Below are 20408 nucleotides of genomic sequence, written 5' to 3'. Positions count from 1 at the left end.
TTTCTGTTTTTCTGTTTGGATTTTTGATGTTTGCTGTTTGTTTTTAGTGATTTTTGTTGGTTGTTAATCTTTGAAAACTTTAATAAAATATTATTATAAAAATAATAATAGAGGAGTGCAACCGGTTTGGTCACACTGGGTGCAGAGCAGGGGGCGCCACAACTATGATGTGGAATGGAAGGTGAGAGGTGGGGTGCTGAATTTTTGGTGTTGCACAAGGGATTGCTGAAATTTGAGACCCCAAGGTTCGCCACTGGGTGTGGGGAGAAGGCGGATGCGATCCTGGAACCCATTGTTCATATCGGTCAGCACAGATGCCTCCTTCATTTTTGATGATGACTCTACAAAAAGGGGAACTGGAGTGGATCTTCCTCCCTTGCCATCCATCTGAATCAAGGCTTCATTGAAAGCTAAATCCCGGATATTGCCACCCAAGGAGGCAGCAAGTGGCAGCCTTGGGAATCGTGACCACCTTGTTCCCTGTGGGCTGAGGTTGCACAAATGCCTGTCATCTCCCTCCCCTTCCGAAGCTGATCTCAGACTGCCTGGACCTGCTTCACCCCCCTCCCCTCTGGAGAGAAGAAGGACTCGCAGAAGACAGAGGGGAACTCAAACTGCATCTTTATTTTCAGAAGCCAACAGCAGAACTGCAGATTGGCCCATCTGCAGACATACTCCGATAAGCAACACTTAAGAAGAACGCAAGCAGAAATCAGTGTGCTTAAAGTTGCCTCTCAAGCAGAGAGCAAAGAATTCAGAAACATTTGCTGTGCGGATTTTCAAGACAGATACCCAAGGTGAGATTTAAATCATGCTTTGGGAATTTCCTTAAAAGCCTTGGCAAAATGGATTTGTTCCCCAGCAGCACACTGGAAATCAACATCTTGCAAAGCTGCTTGGAAACAGATGCTTGGTTGCTTGAACAGAACCTGCCAAACAGTGTCGATTGACTTAGCTATGAAAGGGGCACCTGCTGACTTCAGGAACTACTTTCTGGTAGACCCTTTCCCACAAGGCAGGCCGGCTGCTCCTAGATTGCTGCCTTGATAACCACAGAGTCCCTTGAATGAAGACTCTCTTCAGCCATGAAGGGGACAGAATATGAGCCGGGAGAGAGGGAGGGAGAGAGAGAGAGAGAGAGTGGGAAGAGGTTCAGCGAAGAGGCAAGGAGGTTGCTGTAGCTTCAAGTGCCTTTTCCTAATGTGGGCTATGCGCTGGGGATAGGCACAGTTGTGGGTCTTGAGCTGGGGGAATGCTTAATGCTGTCAATGTATTCCATAAGATCCTTGGCCCACTGGGCATTTGGGTCAGCACAGCCTGTTATTCCATTCTTGAATACAAACCTGTCAGAGAAAGAAACAGACATTCACCATGTGTCACTGAATGTGCCCTTTTGATTCTCCACTAGCCTGAGGACCCCACTTCTCTTGGGTCTGGAGAAAAAGGCAGGCAGCCCGCTTCCCATGTCAAAAGGCCCCAGGATCAACCTTGCCATGGACCCTGTGTCCTCAGCAGGATATAGAGATGGAAAAGAAATGGCTTCTGACCGCAGTCTTAATGTGATCCCATCAAATCCATGCTCCCAAACGAATAGGCCCACTGGGGTGCTGGCTCTGTGGGGCCAAGTTGTCTTTGCCCTATTCAATATCTGTTGGCAGGGGGCAGAGGAGGAGGCTGAGCACGGGACTGAGCGTGGCACGGATTCAGTGGCTGGCTCCTTCTGAGTGCAAGAGAGGAGGAACTTAAATTTAAAGAGGAGGAACTGAATTTAAGACTGGAAAATAGTCACAGCCTATCTCTGCTCCCGAGTGACAATTTCTCCATTTTTCTGTGATCTACTCTCATGATTTTCTCAATCGGTCCCCCAAGTGCTTAAGCCTCTCTTCACCTTCTCCCCTTTGAAACATGTTATCCAGCTGGCCTCTTGGTTTTTGCCCTGATGTGGAGACTTACACTACAGAAGACAGACGACAGTTGCTGCTGGTGTAGAAATAATCCTTCACAACATTCTTTGGGAATTCCTTATTGGAATACTTTTCACAGCAGGGAGAGGAGGGATCCAGCCCAACTGTAAGTAGTGATATAAGTAAGTACTTTTGTTAATTGACTCAATTTATTAGCACTGGTTGTTTTAAATTTTTCACATCAAACATCCAAACATACACATCCTTGTCTCTGTGTGGAGGCCCTTGCATTTAGAAGCAAGCATGTAGGAACTCTGAATGTGGTCCCCAGGGCTTTTGATCTAGCCCTCAAGATTCCCCCCAGGGCAGCCAAGATCCCTCCCTTCATCAAGACCAGTCTGTGCCCCCTCCCTGCTGCTCAAGTGGCAGAACCTGTCTGGAACTTGCACCTTCATTGCTGGGTAGAGAGAACCTGTGTGTGCGTATGTGTATGTACATGCAAGTGTGTTTAGAAACCACTGAATTTTGGATGACTAGGATGTAGTCAAGTCCTGATTGTGCCTCCACACCTTTTGCCCAAAAATTAAACAAACACACAATGCTTTAAAAATACAAGGAAACCCCACACCATGTCCCCCCCACCAAGGAAAACCAGCTTTTCATTATCTGCAACACCTTTCCCCTCTAAATGAAAACCAATATTTCCAACTGATAGAAAAAAAATGGTTGAGGAGAGGGAGACAAGGAAGACTTACCAGGAGAATGTTTTTTCCATTTTGTGTATAAAACAGAGAGAACAATTAAACAAACACACACCGCTTCAAACATACGGGGGGGGGGGGAACCCCCACCATGGAATATTTGCTTCCAGCTGCATGCAGTCCCCCCCCAAACAAAAACCAGCTTTTCGTTATCTGCAACACCTTTCCCCTCTAAATTTAAACCCATGATTCCAATGGATAGATAAAAAAAATGATTGTTTCATTTGAGCCAGGGCACATCAGAACATATTTTCAATGGATGGCTCAATCCTGCAAGTGTGAAGTAACAACCTCTGATCATGTGCAGAGTACCTCACACCAGGGAGCAATCACAATCAGCCTCTTGCATCTGAGATTAGGGAGAATATCTTCCAGGTTTGGGGGAAAGAGGCAAGATGGTGTGGATTTCAGGTTTCTTTTGTAGGCGTGGATTTGCAAGTTGCCTGAGAACCTGCTTGAGAGAGCTGTGCCACTGTAGTCCTCATGGGATAACCTCTGCTGCCTTTTGGATTAGGCACAAAAGCACATGACCCTGGCACGTGACCCTGGTACCACTTGGCTTGCTTGACTATTGTGGACACCCCGAAAGGAGGACTTACCAAGACCAGCACTGGGAATAGACTTATCATGGATACCAAACTCCTCATCATGTTCACCTGAAAGGGAGAAAGGAATGGAGAGTATTGGCTTGTCTGCAGAGCCAAAAGGAAGCCCCCTCTGTCTCCATCCACCAGAAGACTGAAGGTTCTCCATGCTGTGTTTTAAATAAATGACTATGTCCTTTCCAAATACTATACTTATCTATGGTCCCCCACCCTAATTTTTAACTGGTTTCATCTGATCTTATCGGGCTTCATTTTATATTGTTAAGTTGTTGTAAGACCTTTTTTTTTTGTATAAAGCAACTAAGAAATGTAAGAAAACAACAACAACAACAACAATGGTAAAGGACCCCTGGATGGTTAAGTCCAGTCAAAGGCGACTATGGGGTTGCGGCGCTCATTCCGCTTTCAGGCTGAGGGAGCCTGCATTTGTCCACAGACAGCTTTTCGAATCATGTGGTTGGCATGACTAAACCACTTTTGGTGTAACAGGACACCGTGACGAGTGCCAGAGTGCACGGAAACGCTGTTTACCTTCCCGCTGCAGCAGTACCTATTTATCTATAGTGGTACCTTGGGTTACAAACACTTTGGTTACAAACTCTGCTAACCCGGAAGTAGTACCTCAGGTTGAGAACTTTGCCCCAGGATGAGAACGGAAATCATGCTGGCAGCGGGAGGCCTCATGAGCGAAAGCGTGCCTCAGGTTAAGAACGGACCTCCGGAATGAATTAAGTTTGTAACACAAGGTACCACTGTACTTGCACTGGAGCGCTTTCGAACTGCTAGGTTGGCAGGAGCTGAGACCCAGCAACGGGAGCTCACCCTGTCGTGGGGATTCGAACCGCCGACCTTCCGATCGGCAACCCCAAGAGGCTCAGTGATTTAGACCACAGTGCCACCTGTAATAATAATAATAATAATAATAATAATAATAATAATGGTCATTACATTGTTGTTGTGAAAATCAGACAAAAGTGGGTATAAATCTCCTAAATAAAAAACCCCACATATGAGAAGGGCAGACTCACGTGGGCTAGCAGCAGCCAGAGCCAGAAGGAGAAAGGGGAAGACAACCAGAGACAGCTTCATGGCGGGTGGAGATGGAGAGACGGTCTGGGGTCTTTCCTTCCTTGGATGCCTTGATGCTCAGTACCCTGAAGCTCCCCTGGTCTCTTCTTATAGGTGATTCTAGCCACAAAAGAATTGCGATTACAACATCTGGAGAGGACGTCACAGGACAGATAGCTTCAGAAAAGTTCCCCCACCCCTGAAAGCGATAGAGATAGCAAGAGGCTGATGTCCAAGATAGAGAGGCAGGATGCGAACATGTCTAAGGCCCATCATCTGTGGCATCTTTCAATTGATAAGATGGAAAGAGGACTCATTGCCCTTTCAGACTCCTTCCTCCTGGTCTCTTGTCTATAGGAGATGTTTCTAGACAGTTTCCGCTCCACCCAAAAGCAAGGGAGATAGTGAGTGGTTGACGCCCAAGATACCAAGGCAGGATGTGGACGTATCACGAGGCCCATCATCCATGGCATCTTTTGATTGATAAGAGGGGGGGGGGCGATAAGAGGCCTTTATTGGGCCAAGCCCATTTCTAGGTAAGCAGCTCAGATGCTTCCAAAGCATCAGGGGAGGGCTGAGGCCCTGTGAGGGCAAACATAGGACAGTTGGAATAAGGTCCAGAGAAGGATCAGGCCATGTTAGGGACATGGAAGTGTGGCAAATGCCCCCTCCTCGCTTCCCAGTCAGTGTTTTGTTTTGTTGGGCCTTTCCTCCACCTTTTCCCATCTAGCTGCTGGATAGGAGAACAATGTGAGCTGGGCTGGAAGCAGGCTGGAAGCTGGAGGCCACAGAGACAGGTCGCTCTGTGCTGGATCTGAAGCTGTGACTGATGGAGAAGCCAGATCTGCTGGGGTGCTGATGCTGTGAGCCCCCCACATCTTATACTCAGCTTGTATCTATGTGTAAATTAAACCATATGCCCCAAAGATACCACAGTCTCTGCTGACCCTCATTCCATGGAATCTAAACCTAGGAAAGTTCCTGGGACCCCTGCATTCTCTCACTCCTTGGAGAATGAGGTGGCTTGGAACAGTTTCAACCTCCCTGAACAATTCCACATCAACAGCAAATCTGGCCACCTCACTGCTCTCCTGTGAATCCAGATTGTTTATGAATAAGTTAAAAAGCACAATACCAATCTCCATGGGTTGAGGTTCATGCACAGAACCAATCCTGGTTTGACACCAACTAAAGATGCCTTTTGGAATCATGCAGGGGTTTTTTGGCGCAGGGTCACCAAAGACATGGGTCTGTCTTGTGTCTGCAGCCTCCAGAATGCAGAGGGGACATAATGAAACTTCAGGAAATTGCAGGAGGCAAAGCAGTTTGCAATCTTCTGATAAGGAGGACCAGATGCCCAAGATACCAAGGCAGGATATGGGCACATCTAAACATGCAGACAATCTGTGGCATCTTCTTTGTCGATAAGAGACCATTTGTGCCAAGACTGCTGCAGCTCCATGCTTTGAAGAAAAGCACCCACTGTGGGAACAGCCTGCTAGGCTAGATGGACCATTGGCCTGATCCAGGAGGCTTTTCTTATGTCCTTCTTAGGAGCAGGCTTATCTAGTGTCACCAAGGTCCCAGGGAGATTTCTATTTTGCCCAACTCTGTGAAGGGGTCATGTTTGGACATGGCAGGGGTGCCAGGGAGTGTGCCATTAGTATCTCAGAAATCTTCTGGAGGATCACAACAGTACCCAATAACAGACTGAGCCCAAGGGAAAAACCTCTCCCTGAACAATGGAAATAACCCCTCAGGAATTCACACACCACAAGAGACAGTTTGCTCTTCCGGTTCAGTTTCTCTTTGCACTGGCTCAGCTTCATTTCACTGGGTGCCAGGACTGGGCAACCACCCACCTGTTCTGAAAAGGTTGTAGGAGCTTGTGCTAGACAACCCTTTGGTGAAAGAGCTTCTTGCTGTGAGGGCAATGGAGGTGGAGGGAGGAGCATCGGGAGATGCTGTCCAAGTGGCAGAGGAAGGATCCACCAGTTTTTTGTTTCAACCACCTTGAAGAATTTGGGATCAGCAGGAAACTTGGTCCCCTCACTGCTCACCCCTAAGGTTAAAAGGGACAGGTCCCAATACTGCTCCTTGGAGGACTCCACTTTCTGCCTCTTTGCATTCAGAAAGCTGTCCATTTATTCCTTCTCTCTTCTTCCTGTTATGTAACCAGTTGCTGATCCAAAAGATCACCCCTCCCCTTGGTGATAATAAAAGGATTCTCATCTGTGGATCCCTCCCCGCCCCCTTATGGACCAACAATGTTACCTTTGCTATTTATCTGCAATCTTTTTTTTCCTTTTTGCACAGATGCACAACTAAGCATCATCAGCGTTCAAGGAAACATTTGCAGCCAGGCAAAAACACCCAATGAAAACTTGAAACTGGGCTAGTGGAAGGTGGGGGCAACCTGTGGGGAGTTTCGAGGGCCAAAGAGGGAGGTATCGAGAGCCGTATGTATTTGGTTCCCCATCCCAGCTGGCCTTGGGATTCTGAGGGCCCAAAGGGATAGAGAGGAGGGCCCTCTTTTACACCACAGATTGCAAACAGGTGGGTAGGAAGAAAGACTCAGCTTACAACAGAACTTGTAGAAAAAAAAACATTTATTGGGAAAATTCTTATTCTGTAGTAATATTAAAACAGTCATATGTATAAAAATAGCAAAGAGGTTGATTGCTTTGTGTTCCCTCCAAAGTTACATAAATAAAATAATTAGCCGGGGTGGACCCTTAGGGTTTGAGGAAAATAAAATACCTTAAATAAATTTAAATTATCATAGAAAGTCCCTGAGGTTTTGACTTCAAGGTCAAAACAAAAGCCACTAGCTGAGTGGTGTTCTTGAGATGCCCTTGGCAGGAAATGATGCCAGGCCTGGGATGCCCATCGACCCAGCCAAGGACGACGGCTTCTGTTGCTCCAGGACTGATGCTCAGTTCAGCTCGAAGTGGTCCATGTATTCTTGGACCCATTTCTCTGCGGGGTTGGCACAGATCTCCCGGCCCTTCTTTGTGGTGAACCTGGAGGGAATCAAAGGAGAGACACAATCAGCCTCCCATCTGGCTTTCTCTGCCTTCCTGTCAAGACCTCTTTTGCCCTTGAGATAGGATCATAAAATCATAGTCTGTCAGGGATTCTTCAGTTGTGATTCCTGCATTGCAGGGGAGACCCCTGGCGGCCCCTTCCAACTCTACAATTCTATGATTTTTTTGGGTGGGCTGGGATGCCTCAGCTAGACTCCTGACAGATGTGCAAAAAGAGACCGGGGTTGTTATATTTGGGGCAGCTGGACACCCCAACCCTTTCCCATGCCTGGAGGCTGCAAATAGAGCAGAATTATTCTTATACTTACACAACACCTGGCTGAGAGCACCTGCTGTTTGTTTCGTAAAAGTCAGCAATGTAGTTCCGGGGGATCTTCTTTGCCGTGTAGGTGAAGCAGCAGGAAGTTGGAGGGTCGGACCCCACTGGAAGAGAAAGCAAAATGAGTTGAGTGCAACCAGCAAAACTCTGCTGCAAAGTCGTTGGCCAGGAATTCCATTTCCTGCCCTCTATCCTCTTGAGTCCAGCATGTACATAGGAAGGTGCAAGCATCGGGTGGAACTAGGGAATGTGCACCCTTAGGATGCAGTGATGGCTACTGGGTATGGTGGCTTTAAAAGAGGACTACTCCAATTCATGGAGGAGGAGAGGGCTTTTGTGCTCAGGTCCTGCCTGCTGGTTTCTCAGAAGATGCATCTGATTGGCCGCTGTAAAAAAAGGATGCTGGACTAGATGGTCTACTGTCCTGATCCAGCAGGCTCTTCTTATGTTCCGTGTCCATTTAGCTCAAGACTGCTTACACTAGCTGGCAGCATCTTTCCAGGGTTTCAGACGGAGTGTCTTCTCCCCAGCTCCCTACCTGGAAATGCCCTTGAGGATAGAACCTGGGAACTTCTGCGTGCAAAGCAGAAGCACCTTAAAGGTAAAGGGACCCCTGACCAGTCGTGGCTAACTCTGGGGTTGCGGCGCTCATCTCGCTTTATTGGCCGAGGGAGCTGGCGTACAGCTTCCGGGTCATGTGGCCAGCATGACTAAGCCGCTTCTGGTGAACCAGAGCAGCGCACGGAAACGCTGTTTACCTTCCCGCCGGAGCGGTACCTATTTATCTACTTGCACTTTGACGTGCTTTCGAACTTCTAGGTTGGCAGGAGCAGGGACTGAGCAATGGGAGCTCACCCTGTCGTGGGGATTCGAACCACTGACCTTCTGATTGGCAAGTCCTAGGCTCTGTGGTTTAACCCACAGCCCCACTCCCATCCCTATAGAAGCACCTTAAGGGGAGGTTATCCAGTGGTGATGAGGAGGAGGAGCTCTGCACATGCCCCCAAAGCCCACAGGCTATTCTAACCTATCCCTCCCCCTGTCGCGGGGTCGCGGGGTTAAGCCCCCGTCCGCCCTGCTGTGCACATGGTGGCTGAGCTCCAACAGCCCATGTGGAATCGGATAAAACTCCTTGTAAAAACAAGAGGGCCGAGTTCAAAGGGCGCAGAGAGGACATCTCCACTGTCACACCGCCCTCCCTGCGGGGATGGAATTCCAAGCGACTGAAGCCTGCCTTTGGAAGGAGCTCATGTGGTGCAGGATTGGGAAGCGGAGAGGGCAAGAATCCTGGATTGAGGCTGCAATCCTGTGCATGCTGCCTCCTGCCTGAAACCCCGGAAAGCTGCTGCCAGTCAGTGTAGACAACACTAAGCTTGATGGACCAGTGGTCTGATAGGGCAGCTTCCTATTTGGAAAGGGCTGTAGCTGAAGTGCAGAGCAGCTGCTTGGCTCACAGTTAACCCCCCCCCCCTTAGTATCTCCAGGTAGGACTCTTTGTCCCAGAAACCCTAAAGCAGGCACCCCCAAACTCGGCCCTCCAGTTGTTTTGGGACTACAGCTCCCATCATCCCTAGCTAACAGGACCAGTGGTCAGGGATGGTGGGAATTGTAGTTCCCAAAAGGCTGGCGGGGTGAGTTTGGGGATGCCTGACCTAGAGAGCCACCGCCAGCCAGAGCAGAGACAGCTTCCCAAGCAGTGGCCACGATGGTGAGCGTGCATTTCTCCCGGCCCCCCAAAACCCCACCCCGGGGGAAGGACCCCCACTTTGCCCTCAAATGCCCCTCCGCTCCCCATGCTGAGCCTTGAGACTGACCTGGAGCAGCGCTGGCCGAGAGGCAGAGGGCCAGTACCAGGAGGGCGGCCACAGCCCAGGCACGTGGAGATTGAGAAGCATTCATTTTGCTGAGAGGCTGGAGTGGCTGATCTTGGTTGAGGTTCTCCTGGAAGGTCTTGCCGTCTCTGGTGCTCCCTCCATGAAGCCTGCCTCCTTTTATGGATCAGGGGGCAGGGCGGGGGGGGGGAGCATCGCCGGCGGAATTTCCCGTCGGCGGTGATGTCACCCCGAAGGGGTGCGGGAACCTCCATCGCGGAGGCCAAAAAAGCAGGGGAAGTTTCTGAAGAAGATGTATTACATCTGCGCCGCCCCGCTCAAGTGACTTAAAAATTGCTTCACCCACTTGGGGTCACGAGAGGAAGGAAGAAGAGCTGGTGAAACCGGGATGGGGGGGGGGGTAGGGCGGCGGGTAGAAAGAAGGGAAGATGGACACCCCACTCTACTCTCCCTTTGCTGAAAAATGTGCCGCGTCAGCTCTTTCAGGCACCAGATGCAAAGGGAAAAGAAAAACTTGTGCAATCCGGGGGGAGAAGCGGCCCCACCCTGAGCAAGCGCCCCCAAACAGAGCTTTTGCATTCGTTTTGCATCCAGAGAAAGGAGAAACCAGTTGCAAATCCCCGGAGGGGATTTTGCTGGATGCAGCTGGAAGGAAGAGAACCGTTTTTTCGTGAGCTCACACGGATCCTTTAAAATATATATATATATATATTATTACATATCACAACAGAAATGTTTGAGAGAGACGGAAACGAACAATGCCTTGCCTGTTTGGCACCATACGGCTCCTAACATTAAAAGCAGAGAGCGGAGAAATGGTCATTGCAGAGAGAAAAACAGTGCTGCAAATAATAAGGTCCTGGATCATAGAAACAGAGAATTGTAGAGTTTGAGGGGACCCCAAGGGTCATCTAGCCTAGCTCCCCACAATGCACGAATGGAAGCATAACAGAGCAGTCAGTACTAAGTCCTGGGAGATGATCAAATCCAGGTAAAATCATAACTTGTAGGAACCTGCCAGCCATGAGTTTATCTTTTGACATACGTCATGAAGGACCACCATGCAGCTGCGTGGTGTGTAGGTTTGGCTTTACTCTGGAAATACCGTTCTTTTAATGTTATCCATTATTACTTTTCCTCTAAAGAGACTACAGTGGCATGCATGGTTCCCTCCTCGCTACCTCCCTGTTTTATCCTCACAACGACCCTGTGAAGTAGGCTGGACTGAGAGGCGGTGCCATTTTAGAAGTGTGTGAAGCTGGGCGTACGCAACATACATTTAAAGCACACACTCAAATCAATTCGCAACACCCATAACAAACTACAGTTCCCAAGATTCATGGAGAGTGGTGTGCTCTAAATGTCTGTTGCATGTCAGAGAAGAGAAAAGAAGGAAGAAGAAAAGAAGAAGAAATAAAGAAAGAAAGAAAGAAAGAAAGAAAGAAAGAAAGAAAGAAAAAATATTGGGGAGGCAGTTAAGTCCCACTCAGCATAATCAATCTCAAGACAGAGTGTGCACACATCATTTGAATGGCAATGTTCATCAACTTTGGGGGCCCCCAGCCCCCTCAAATATTTTGGTGGGGTGGCCGAAGGGACCTCGGCCCCTAGAGTTGGCTCCTATGATACATAGCATGCAGGAAGTGGATAGGGAGAAATGATGGCTATCCAATGAAGTTGAATGTTGGAAGGTTTGGGACAGATGCTCCTTCACACAGTGTATCGTTAAACCGTGGAACTCACCCCCACAGGAGGCAGTGAGGGCCATCAACTTGGATGGCTTCAAAAGAGGATTAGACAAATCCATGGGGGATAGTACAACTACTAGCCACTGACAGAGGCAGTAAATGCCTCTGAACAGCAATAGCCAGGATTGTGAGTGGGGAGAGTTGCTATGGCTCTCAGGTTCTGATGGAAGTTGATAAAATGATGCCTGGCATGGAGCAAGTGGACAGAGAAAAGCTTTTGTCCCTCTCTCTTAACACCAGAACTCGTGGCCATCCAAGGAAGCTGCATATTGGAAGATTCAGGTCAGAGAAAAGGAAGGACTTTTGTCTAGTTAAACTGTGGAACTCTCTCCCACTGGAGGCGGCGATGACCACCAACTTGGATGGCTTTAAAAGAGGATTTAGTAGACAAATTCATGGAGGAGAGGGACACTGATGGCGATTAGTCATTATAGCTACGCTCTGCATCCAGAGTTTGAGGCAGTGATGCTTCTGAATACCAGTTGCTGGAAACCACAGGGTCCCATGATAGGGATCTGCTTGGTCACTGTCAGAACAGGATGCTGGACTAGCCTGCTTTGGCCAGATCCAGGTCTATTCAGGTTTCTTATGAATGGCCCAAGGTCAACCCGTGTAAGTTCCCCTCTACACTTGACTCTGCTAGCGTTTTGCAAGGGCATACCAGGAACTGTAGGTTTGCTCAGTTAAAGTGGGTTAAAAGGCTCTGTTGCCTTGGCACCCGAAAAGCACACAAAAGATGAGAGGAGCCAGACTTTCTGTGGTTGAGAAAGTGGTGGGGAAATGCAATGAGAAGCATATGATGAAGGCATGACTAAGGGCAAGATGCATAAACACCCCACCTGCAAATCACGATGAAGGATTGCGGTCATGTAACCTCCCCACAAAACAAATCAGAACAAATGCTCAGTATGAACAGAAGAACATAAGCAGAGCCAATATTGGCCCATCCAGCCCAGCTTCCTGTCCTCGCAGAGGCCACCCAGATGCATCTTCTGGAAAGCGGAGCCCAAGCACAAGAGCAGCCTCCTCTTCTGTGGTTCCAGCAACTGGTATTCAGAAGCATTGCTGTCTCTAACATGGAGGCAAAGCCGAGCCATTATGGCTAGTAGCCATCAGCAGCCCTCTTTGTCTAATTCATCTAGGTTGAAGGCCGTCACTGCCTTCTGTGGGAGGGAGTTTCATAGTTCAACTATGCACTGTGTGAATACGATTTTATTTTACCTGTCCTGAGAGGCCATAGGATGTGTTCACATTAGGTATCAGAGCACAGTGAGGTCTTGTTTCTTAGTGCGTTTCAATCCTCACCTCCAGCTGTTCACATCAGGAGAGCTCAATTATTCTCAGATTCATTCCAGGGGGTGTTGGCTGGGCTGGGGTGTCTTTACCCCATGCAGAAATGTTCACCCCTTGGTTAGATACAGATCAGGAATGGCTTAACCCTACACTTTGGAACTCTCTGCCACTTGACATCCGGCAGGCACCTTCAGTGTACTCTTTTTGGCGCCTGCTAAAAACATCTTTGTTTTGGACAAGCCTGTCCAGAAGTTTAGAAAGTTGATGTGGGTTTTAATCTGTTTTTAGTTTGTTGTTATTTTAGCTCTTTGAAAGTCTTAAATTATTGTTGTTCATTCTCCTTATTGCTTTATCTTTTTCACGAACCATGCCTAGCTTCTTTTCCCACAGTCAAATGGTGCATGAATCTGATGAAATAAACAAATAAGGACCCCAGTTGGTGTGAAGCCGGTGTGAAAAACAAGGCATCAAACCAGTCATATATTATAAGAAATGTAAGGACATAAGAATGTAAGAAGAGCCTGCTGGATCAGGCCAATTGCCCATCTAGGGCATTATCCTGTTCTCACTGTGGCTGACCAGATGCCCCTTGTGAATACCAGCAAGCAGGTCCAGCCTTAAAGGTCCACTTTTAAAGTCATCTGGCTTTGTAGCCATCACTACCTGCTGTGAGAGGGAGCGGCAGAGTTTTAGCTCTGCTCTGAGTAAAGTGTTTTCATACCGTAAACTGCCGTGTGATCCTTGGATGAAATTTAATAAATAAACGAATAAGTTCATCCATTTTGCTGCATCAATTAAACTAAATTGCTTTATTTGGATATTGAACAAATGTGCAATAGATTTGTTACTAGGTTTAATTTTATTATCTTAGCTCAGTCGGTAGAGCATGAGACACTTAATCTCAGGGTTTTGGATTCGAGACCCATGTTGGGCAAAAGATTCCTGTACTGCAGGGGGTTGGGCGATCAGGGTTTCCCAAACTTGGGTCTCCAGCTGTTTTTGGACTACAACTCCCATCATTCCTACCTATGCAGCCCAGCAGTCAGCGATGATGGGAACTGTAGTCCCAAAACAGCTGGAAACCCAAGTTTGGGAAACCCTGGATTAGATTACCCTTGGGGTCCCTCCCAGCGCTACAATTCATCATCTCCCTTAGTGGGTTGTGCAAACCGCTCTTCTGAATGATGCTTTCTATAAGGGAGGGTGGGCAGCGCTGAGGATGAGTTTATGGAATTAAGGAGGGGTGCCCCCCCCCAAATTTTGAGTATCACTGGGTTAGAGAAAGAGTGTTGCTGCTGTTGTTTAAACCCGAGGAAGACGACAGAATTTATTCTTTCCTTTTTCTCCCTCTTATTCTTTTTTTAGAAAGTAAAAGGGGAAAATACAACATATCTCGTGATTCCTGCTGGCAGGAAGCAAGCTTTGCACAGCTGCCCTGGAAATTCCTAGCTTTTAATGAAATGCAAGGGAATGGGAAATCGTCTGATTTCACCTACCCTCTATGTTTTATCGCACTGGGCCTTATTTTTTTGCCAATGAAGCATTTGAACTGCATTCTCATCAGTCCCAAGATGGTGTCCCATCCTTCTAAAAATAAGATTATGAGAAAAGGGAAGAAAGAACCGGAATTGAGCAGCGGAAGAAACTCAACTCAGATATGATGGAAGTTCTATTTTCCCATTCAACGCTTTAGAAAAAACCATCGGAATAGAGGATTCTGATGCAAAAATGCAATGAAAGTGCCTCCTTAGCGGTTTCCTGCCTGTCTTATTGTCAGGTACCGTGTTGAGGAGGCCTGCACTGAGGAGGAATGGACGGAGCCTCCCCGTCCCCCTGCTCCTGATCAGGATCCTGAATCTTCCCAGGAGCAGGAGGACAGTATGGATTTGGAACAGTGGTTTGCAGAGGGACATAGTTCAAAAGGCAGAAGCTGGGAAGTAGTACTGTGTGGGGAACAGCTAGGAGGAGAAGAACTGGGTGTGAGAGAGTAAACAGACTCGTTGTCGCTGGAAAGCATCCATCCGCTCAACCCAAGGTCAAGGAGAGCAGATAAGGTGGCAGCACAGAAAGCACAGTGGTTGTGAGATCAGGTTGCAAGACGCAGAAGTGAAGTGGGTGACTAGGGTGAAACCCTTAATTGGGAGCACCTTCATTCCTAGGAATGGATTCTTTGTTCTCTCACTGTGATCATTAAAATTTCGGACTGGCAAGAGACTCCTTTCGCTTTGTTCTGCTTATCTCCTGCCAAAGGGGGGGGGGAAGGCAGCTGAGTCCCTGAACCCTGACACTTATGCTACCATTTGCTGGAGTTTAAGGCTGGGGAAATCTGTGCATAAAATAAAAGACCAGCCATAAACCTGGAGAAAAAAGGTCAGCTGGACTAGCTGAGCCTTTGTGATCTGACAGCTAAGGAGACAACGATGAGTGTGGTGAGTGGTTAGAGTTTTGGGACTAGGAGACCAGGGTTTGAATCTTCACTTGTCTATGACGTGCATCACCTGACCTTGGGAGCCAGCCTTTGTCTCTCAGCCTAACCCTCCTCACAGGGTTATTATGGGGATGAAATGAGCAGGTGGAGAAGCATATATACCATCTTTATTACACTGATCGTGGCAAAGTTTCTTTTGGAGGTCGCAAGAAACAAAGACCACCATGCTCTAGACATAACAAAATGACTACCTCGGTCTCTTTTGCCTGTTGTTTGGTTGTTTTAACTGTATCTTGTTTTGAAACTGTCTAGTGAGTCTATGGACCACAATAAAGATATTTGATTTTTATATGCCACCTTGAGCTCCTTGAAGAAAAAAGGTGGGTTATAAATTTTGCATATAATAATAATGTGGAAAATAATAGAATCATAATGTGGAAAATAATAGGGTATCATCCAGACTGACACCCCCCCAACTGTTTGGAGGGTGCAACCAACAGTTTACTAATGCTCTACCATTTCCAGAAACCTTGCCAGGCTAGTCAAATGTGAGAAATTCCGGGGGGGAAATAGAGAATATCCAAAAGGAGGGGTGAATCATGTACGCCACCTTGAATCATAGAATCGTAGCATTGGAAAGGGCTCAAAAGGACATCTGGTCCAACTGCTTGCAATGCTGAAACTGTGGAGCTCCTTGGAGAAAAAAGTAGGCTATAAATGCAAGTTTTTATAAAAAGGATTTAAAAACCCCCAGAGAAACAGTCCAACATGCTGCCACCAATTATCGTTTACTGGTCTTTTCTAGCCACCACCCAAAGCAAAAACAGTATATCACATGAATCACATATACTTGACATTTAAAAATGAACTACAGTAAATGGAACATATACAATTGCATATGAGCCTATGTAACAGGGCCTTTTGAGTGGTGGCTCCCTGGTTGTGAAATACCCTCCCTTACAAACTTTCAGGAGGAATTTGAAAACATTCCTTTTGACTGAGGTGCATTTAGTGGCTGTTTCCTGGAAACCCTGATCTCATTGGATGGCAGAATGCTTTCAACTAACTGCATTTCAGTTTTTAAAAATTGTTTACAGAATGTTTTAATCTTCTTTAGAACGTTTTCCTTTTTAAATTGTATTTATTTCATAGAATTTATACACTGCTTGATTGTAAAACAGCAACACCCAGAAAGATAAAATAGTAAAATCAAGAAAAAATCACAGCAATAGTTTGAAACATACAAAAAGCTAAAACACAATTTTTTAAAATTTCATAAAATTTATCAAAGTTTCACAAAATTGTGCATCTTTTTTTGCCACCCTGGGCTCCTTGGTGGAGTGGGGTGGGGGGAATGGTGGGATATCGACTCAATAAAGAAACATTTTTTAAAAAACCCCAATATGTATACTTCAATTTGAAAACAGCCCGTAGATTTATTTCCCATTCTCATTAACTGGTGACTCAAATGATGATCTGAAGGCAAGAAATGACATGTTTTATAAAATTATCATACATATGTATTGTTAATTGGGAAAAAACTCAACGACTTTCGCTTGTAAGGATGACGGTGCAAAAGCAGCTCCAGGCAGCATCTTGGAATCTTCTAACCCTGGAAGAGAGGAAGGCAACTCCCTGTCTTGCCAAATCCTTTGTTTTTTCCAGCGTGTTTTGAGACACATTCTCTTTTGCTTTTCGGGAACACAATTAACACCACCCCATGTGGGCCGGGGCAGCCCTTGTCTTGTTAGAATAAAGTTATAAACTCAAATGAAATGGCAGCCAGTCCCTGCCCCCCACCCCCCGCTGGTTTAGCCCTCTTAGGCCTGGGGCAAATGTACCCAGCCCCCCCTCCAAATCTGCACAGACTTGCTTTCATGGAAAGTATATCCAAGGAACAAATCCATCTCGTGAAATGGGGCAGAGGTGCACACAGTCTATGGAAAATCTGGCTTGAGTCTGTATGCAGCTTCACACCAGCTTCTGTCCTGCTGCAAATCTTTTTTTAAAAAAAGATCCTCATTAACTACCACCCCACCTGCATCACAGGTAGCTCACCTGAGCTTAAGGGGGAATAGAGAGAGCTAGTGTGGCATAGTGGTTAGATTCATAGCCATAGCTGTCAACCTTTCCTTTTTTTGCGGGAAATTCCCTTATTCCAGCGCCGTTTCCAGCTGCTTTCTGCTGCTATCTCGGATTGTTAGATATCCCGTAAACTGTCCCCGGGACAGGTGAAGCTGCTGATCCCTTATTTTCGAGGCTGCTGATCCCTTATTTTCAATTCTGAAAGTGTCATAGCTGTCAACGTTTCCCTTTTTTAAAGGGAAATTCCCTTATTCCGAATAAGGTTCCTGGCAAGAAAAGGGAAAAGTTGACAGCTATGGTTAGAGTGTCGGACTAGGGCCTGGGAGGGACCACGGTTCAAATCCCCTCTCAGCCATAAAGTTCATTAGGTGATTGGGGACCAGTCACCGCCTCTCAGCCTAACTTACCTCACAGGGTTGTTGTGAGGATAAAATGAGGAGGGAAAGAACCATGTCCGCCACTGCTTGAGCTCCTTGGAGGAAAAAGCAATGCAATGCAGGTAACTCACAACTTACGTGCATTTAACTTGTGCATATTAAGCTTCACGCGCTTGGCAAAAAATACTAAAAAGGGGGCAGAAAGCAGGCAGGCATCTGGGGAAAAAAATACCATGGCTATCCCACCTGCCATTGAACCCAACGTGTTTTGACTATATGTCCCTAAGCTGGGATAGTTCAGTTAGTAGAGCATGAGACTATTACTCTCAGGGTGCTGGGTTCAAGTTCTACGTTGGACAAAAGATTCCTGCATTGCTGGGGGTTGAACTAGATGGCCCTGATGGTTCCTCCAGCTCTACAATTCAGTGAATTTTGCTTTATGAACTGTCTCCCGGAACGTAACCCCTGCATAAGTTGAGAGTCGCCTGCACATAAGTGAGGGGCAAGATGGAGGATGACTACATTTTCATGCTTGTTGCTTGGTTGAAGAACTACATGCCAAAATTAAGAGGAAAGGGGGTGAATTTTGGTTCATCCCCAGAAAGTATGCATTATGTAAGTCTGTCTTTAAGTGCTGACTGAATGGACTTTGGGCTACTCTTGCAAGACTTTCCTTCTAAACTCCTCCAGTTTTGGATGCCTCCCCTCAGCTTCTTTTTCCACGACAGCCAACTTGTTGCATCGTACAAAACTTCTGTGCAGTCTTGACTCACACTCAGAGGGCTGCTGTAGTTGATGAGAAGGCAGAAAGCAATTTCGTGAATGGAGTTAAAAATTCATTGAAATCGGCGGTGACTGAGCAAAAACGTGATTGGTGAGTCACTTGAAACTCTGCATTTCATTGAGAAACAGGCAATTCACTTCCCATTCAGACCTCAAGGGCTATCCCGGGCGAGGCTTGTCGGAAGGAGCATCAGTGTTTCCACAACAGCGTCTTTCCCCCCAGAATTGGCATCATTTGCTTACACCTGAATTCTTGAGTGCTCCGACAATAGCACTCTAAAGATGTTGCGTTCCTGGGGTTCTCCTTGCTATCACCCTGTCAGTTCATCCCACCAGTCCTTGTTTCTCTTCTAAGCACCCACAATTCCCTCAACCCTTCTTCATAAGGCTTGGTTTCCAGGCTCTTATCACAGCGTTGTAGAGTTGGAAGGGAACCCGAGGGTCATCTAGTCTGACCCCCCCCTGCAACGCAGGAATCACAGCCAAGGCATCCCTGGCAGATGGCTACCCAACCTCTGCTTAAAAACCTCCAAGGAAGGAGAGTCCACCATCTTCTGAGGGAGTCCATTCCACCCTCAAACAGCTCTTACTATAAGAAAGTTGCTCGTAATGTTTGGTTGGCATTTTCTTTCTAGTAATTTGAATCTGTTGGTTCAGGTCCTCCCCTCTGGAGCAGGAGAAAACAAGCTTCCTGGTTACAGCCCTTCAGATATTTGAAAATGGTTCTCATATTACCTCTCTGGTATCATCCTCCAGTATACCTGAAGGAGCATCTCCATCCCCATCGTTCAGCCCGGACACTGAGGTCCAGGGCCGAGGGCCTTCTGGCGGTTTCCTCATTGCGAGAAGTGAGGTTACAGGGAACCAGGCAGAGGGCCTTCTTGGTGGTGGCACCCGCCCTGTGGAATGCCCTCCTGTCAGATGTCAAGGAAATAAACAACTATCTGACTTTTAGACGACATCTGAAGGAAGCCCTGTTTAGGGAAGTTTATAATGTTTCAAGCTTTATTCTGTTTTTAATGTTCTGTTGAAAGCTGCCCAGAGTGGCTGGGGAAACCCAGCCAGATGGGCCAGGTAGAACGTAATAATAATAATAATAATAATAATAATAATAATAATAATAATAATAATAATTTCTGTCTCCTCTTCTCCAGTCTAAACATTCCCAGTTCCCTCAACCATTGCTCATAAGGCTTGGTTTCCAGACCCTTGATCATCTGGCTATCCTTCTTCTGCTCACCTTCCAGTTTGTCAGTATCCCCCTTGAACTGGGGTGTCCCAAACTGGACACAGGACACCAGGTGTGATCTGACCAAGGCAAAAATGGATGGTGCTATGACTTCCCTTGATCTGGATACTAGACTTCTGTTGATGCAGCCTAGAATTGCATGAGCTGGGTTGTTGTTTTTTTGCTGCTCCATCACACTGTTGACTCATGATCCACTAAGACCCCGGCCTAGATCCTTTTCACACATGCTGCTGTCAAGCCAGGTGTTCCCCAACCTATATTTGGGCACCTGATTATTCTTGCCTAAGTGCAGAGCCATACGTTTGTCCCTATTGAAATTCATTTTGTTAGTTTTTGGCCCAGTTTTCCAATCTGTTACGGTGATCTTGAATCCTGATTCTGTCTTCTACAGTATGAGCTACGCATCCCAGGTAGCACATGCAGAAGGATCTCAGGTTCAATCCCTGACAGCATCTCCAGGTAGGACTTGTAATGCCTCTTGCTTGAAACCCCAGAGAGCTGCTACCAGTCAGAGGGCCTTCTTGGTGGTGGCACCCGCCCTGTGGAAGATACTGAATCTAGATGGATCTCAATGGCCTGAACTCAGCACAATTTGCAGCTTCCTACAGCTGATGTTCTTGCTGGTCCCATGAAGGCTGTGGAAATCCGGAACAGGTGCCTGGTGGAAGTTTGGGGGACTGTTTGATCCAGTGACCCTAACCTGACTTGATCCTAATGAGACATTGTGGATGGGGAAATGTGTTGATCTGCATGGAAGTGGGGGGCAGGAAATGGGTGCTGGATGGGCCTAGGTGGCCCAACTCTTGGAGGTTTTAAAGCAGAGGTTGGATGGTCACCTGCCAGGGATTCTTTAGCTGTGATTCCTGCATGGCAGTGGGTTGGACTAGAGGACCTTTGGGAGTCCCATTC

At 47.1% G+C, this 20408-nt stretch overlaps 2 protein-coding genes across 2 annotated transcripts; both read right to left on the bottom strand.

Annotated features, from left to right (window-relative positions):
• Positions 1-1128: 1128 nt before the first annotated feature.
• On the bottom strand, positions 1129-4447 carry LOC144325657 (C-C motif chemokine 4-like). Its single transcript, XM_077919516.1, has 4 exons — positions 4299-4447; positions 3265-3321; positions 1954-2068; positions 1129-1343 (listed from the first exon to the last, which is right to left on the bottom strand). The coding sequence occupies exons 1-4, from the start codon at positions 4357-4359 to the stop codon at positions 1208-1210; spliced, it is 369 nt and encodes a 122-aa protein (XP_077775642.1). The 5' UTR covers positions 4360-4447; the 3' UTR covers positions 1129-1207.
• A 2482-nt stretch (positions 4448-6929) lies between these two features.
• LOC114585802 (C-C motif chemokine 4-like) lies at positions 6930-9884 on the bottom strand. Its single transcript, XM_028708681.2, has 3 exons — positions 9519-9884; positions 7694-7808; positions 6930-7361 (listed from the first exon to the last, which is right to left on the bottom strand). The coding sequence occupies exons 1-3, from the start codon at positions 9601-9603 to the stop codon at positions 7274-7276; spliced, it is 288 nt and encodes a 95-aa protein (XP_028564514.1). The 5' UTR covers positions 9604-9884; the 3' UTR covers positions 6930-7273.
• Positions 9885-20408: the final 10524 nt, after the last annotated feature.

This window comes from Podarcis muralis, chromosome 15 (assembly GCF_964188315.1).
Source record: "Podarcis muralis chromosome 15, rPodMur119.hap1.1, whole genome shotgun sequence".
NCBI lineage: Eukaryota > Metazoa > Chordata > Lepidosauria > Squamata > Lacertidae > Podarcis > Podarcis muralis.
Note: the sequence above shows the minus strand (reverse complement) of the source record. Positions and strands in the feature narration are given on the sequence as shown.

Excerpts from the sequence above, each read along its gene's own strand:
- LOC144325657 (XM_077919516.1), bottom strand. The coding sequence starts at position 4,359 with ATGAAGCTGTCTCTGGTTGTCTTCCCCTTTCTCCTTCTGGCTCTGGCT. Across the intron at positions 3,322-4,298 it reads TCTGGCTGCTGCTAGCCCAC|GTGAACATGATGAGGAGTTT; the intron begins GTGAGTCTGCCC and ends TCTCCCTTTCAG. Across the intron at positions 1,344-1,953 it reads TGTCGTCTGTCTTCTGTAGT|GTTTGTATTCAAGAATGGAA; the intron begins GTAAGTCTCCAC and ends TTTCTCTGACAG.
- LOC114585802 (XM_028708681.2), bottom strand. The coding sequence starts at position 9,603 with ATGAATGCTTCTCAATCTCCACGTGCCTGGGCTGTGGCCGCCCTCCTG. Across the intron at positions 7,809-9,518 it reads CTCGGCCAGCGCTGCTCCAG|TGGGGTCCGACCCTCCAACT; the intron begins GTCAGTCTCAAG and ends TTTCTCTTCCAG. Across the intron at positions 7,362-7,693 it reads TGCTCTCAGCCAGGTGTTGT|GTTCACCACAAAGAAGGGCC; the intron begins GTAAGTATAAGA and ends GATTCCCTCCAG.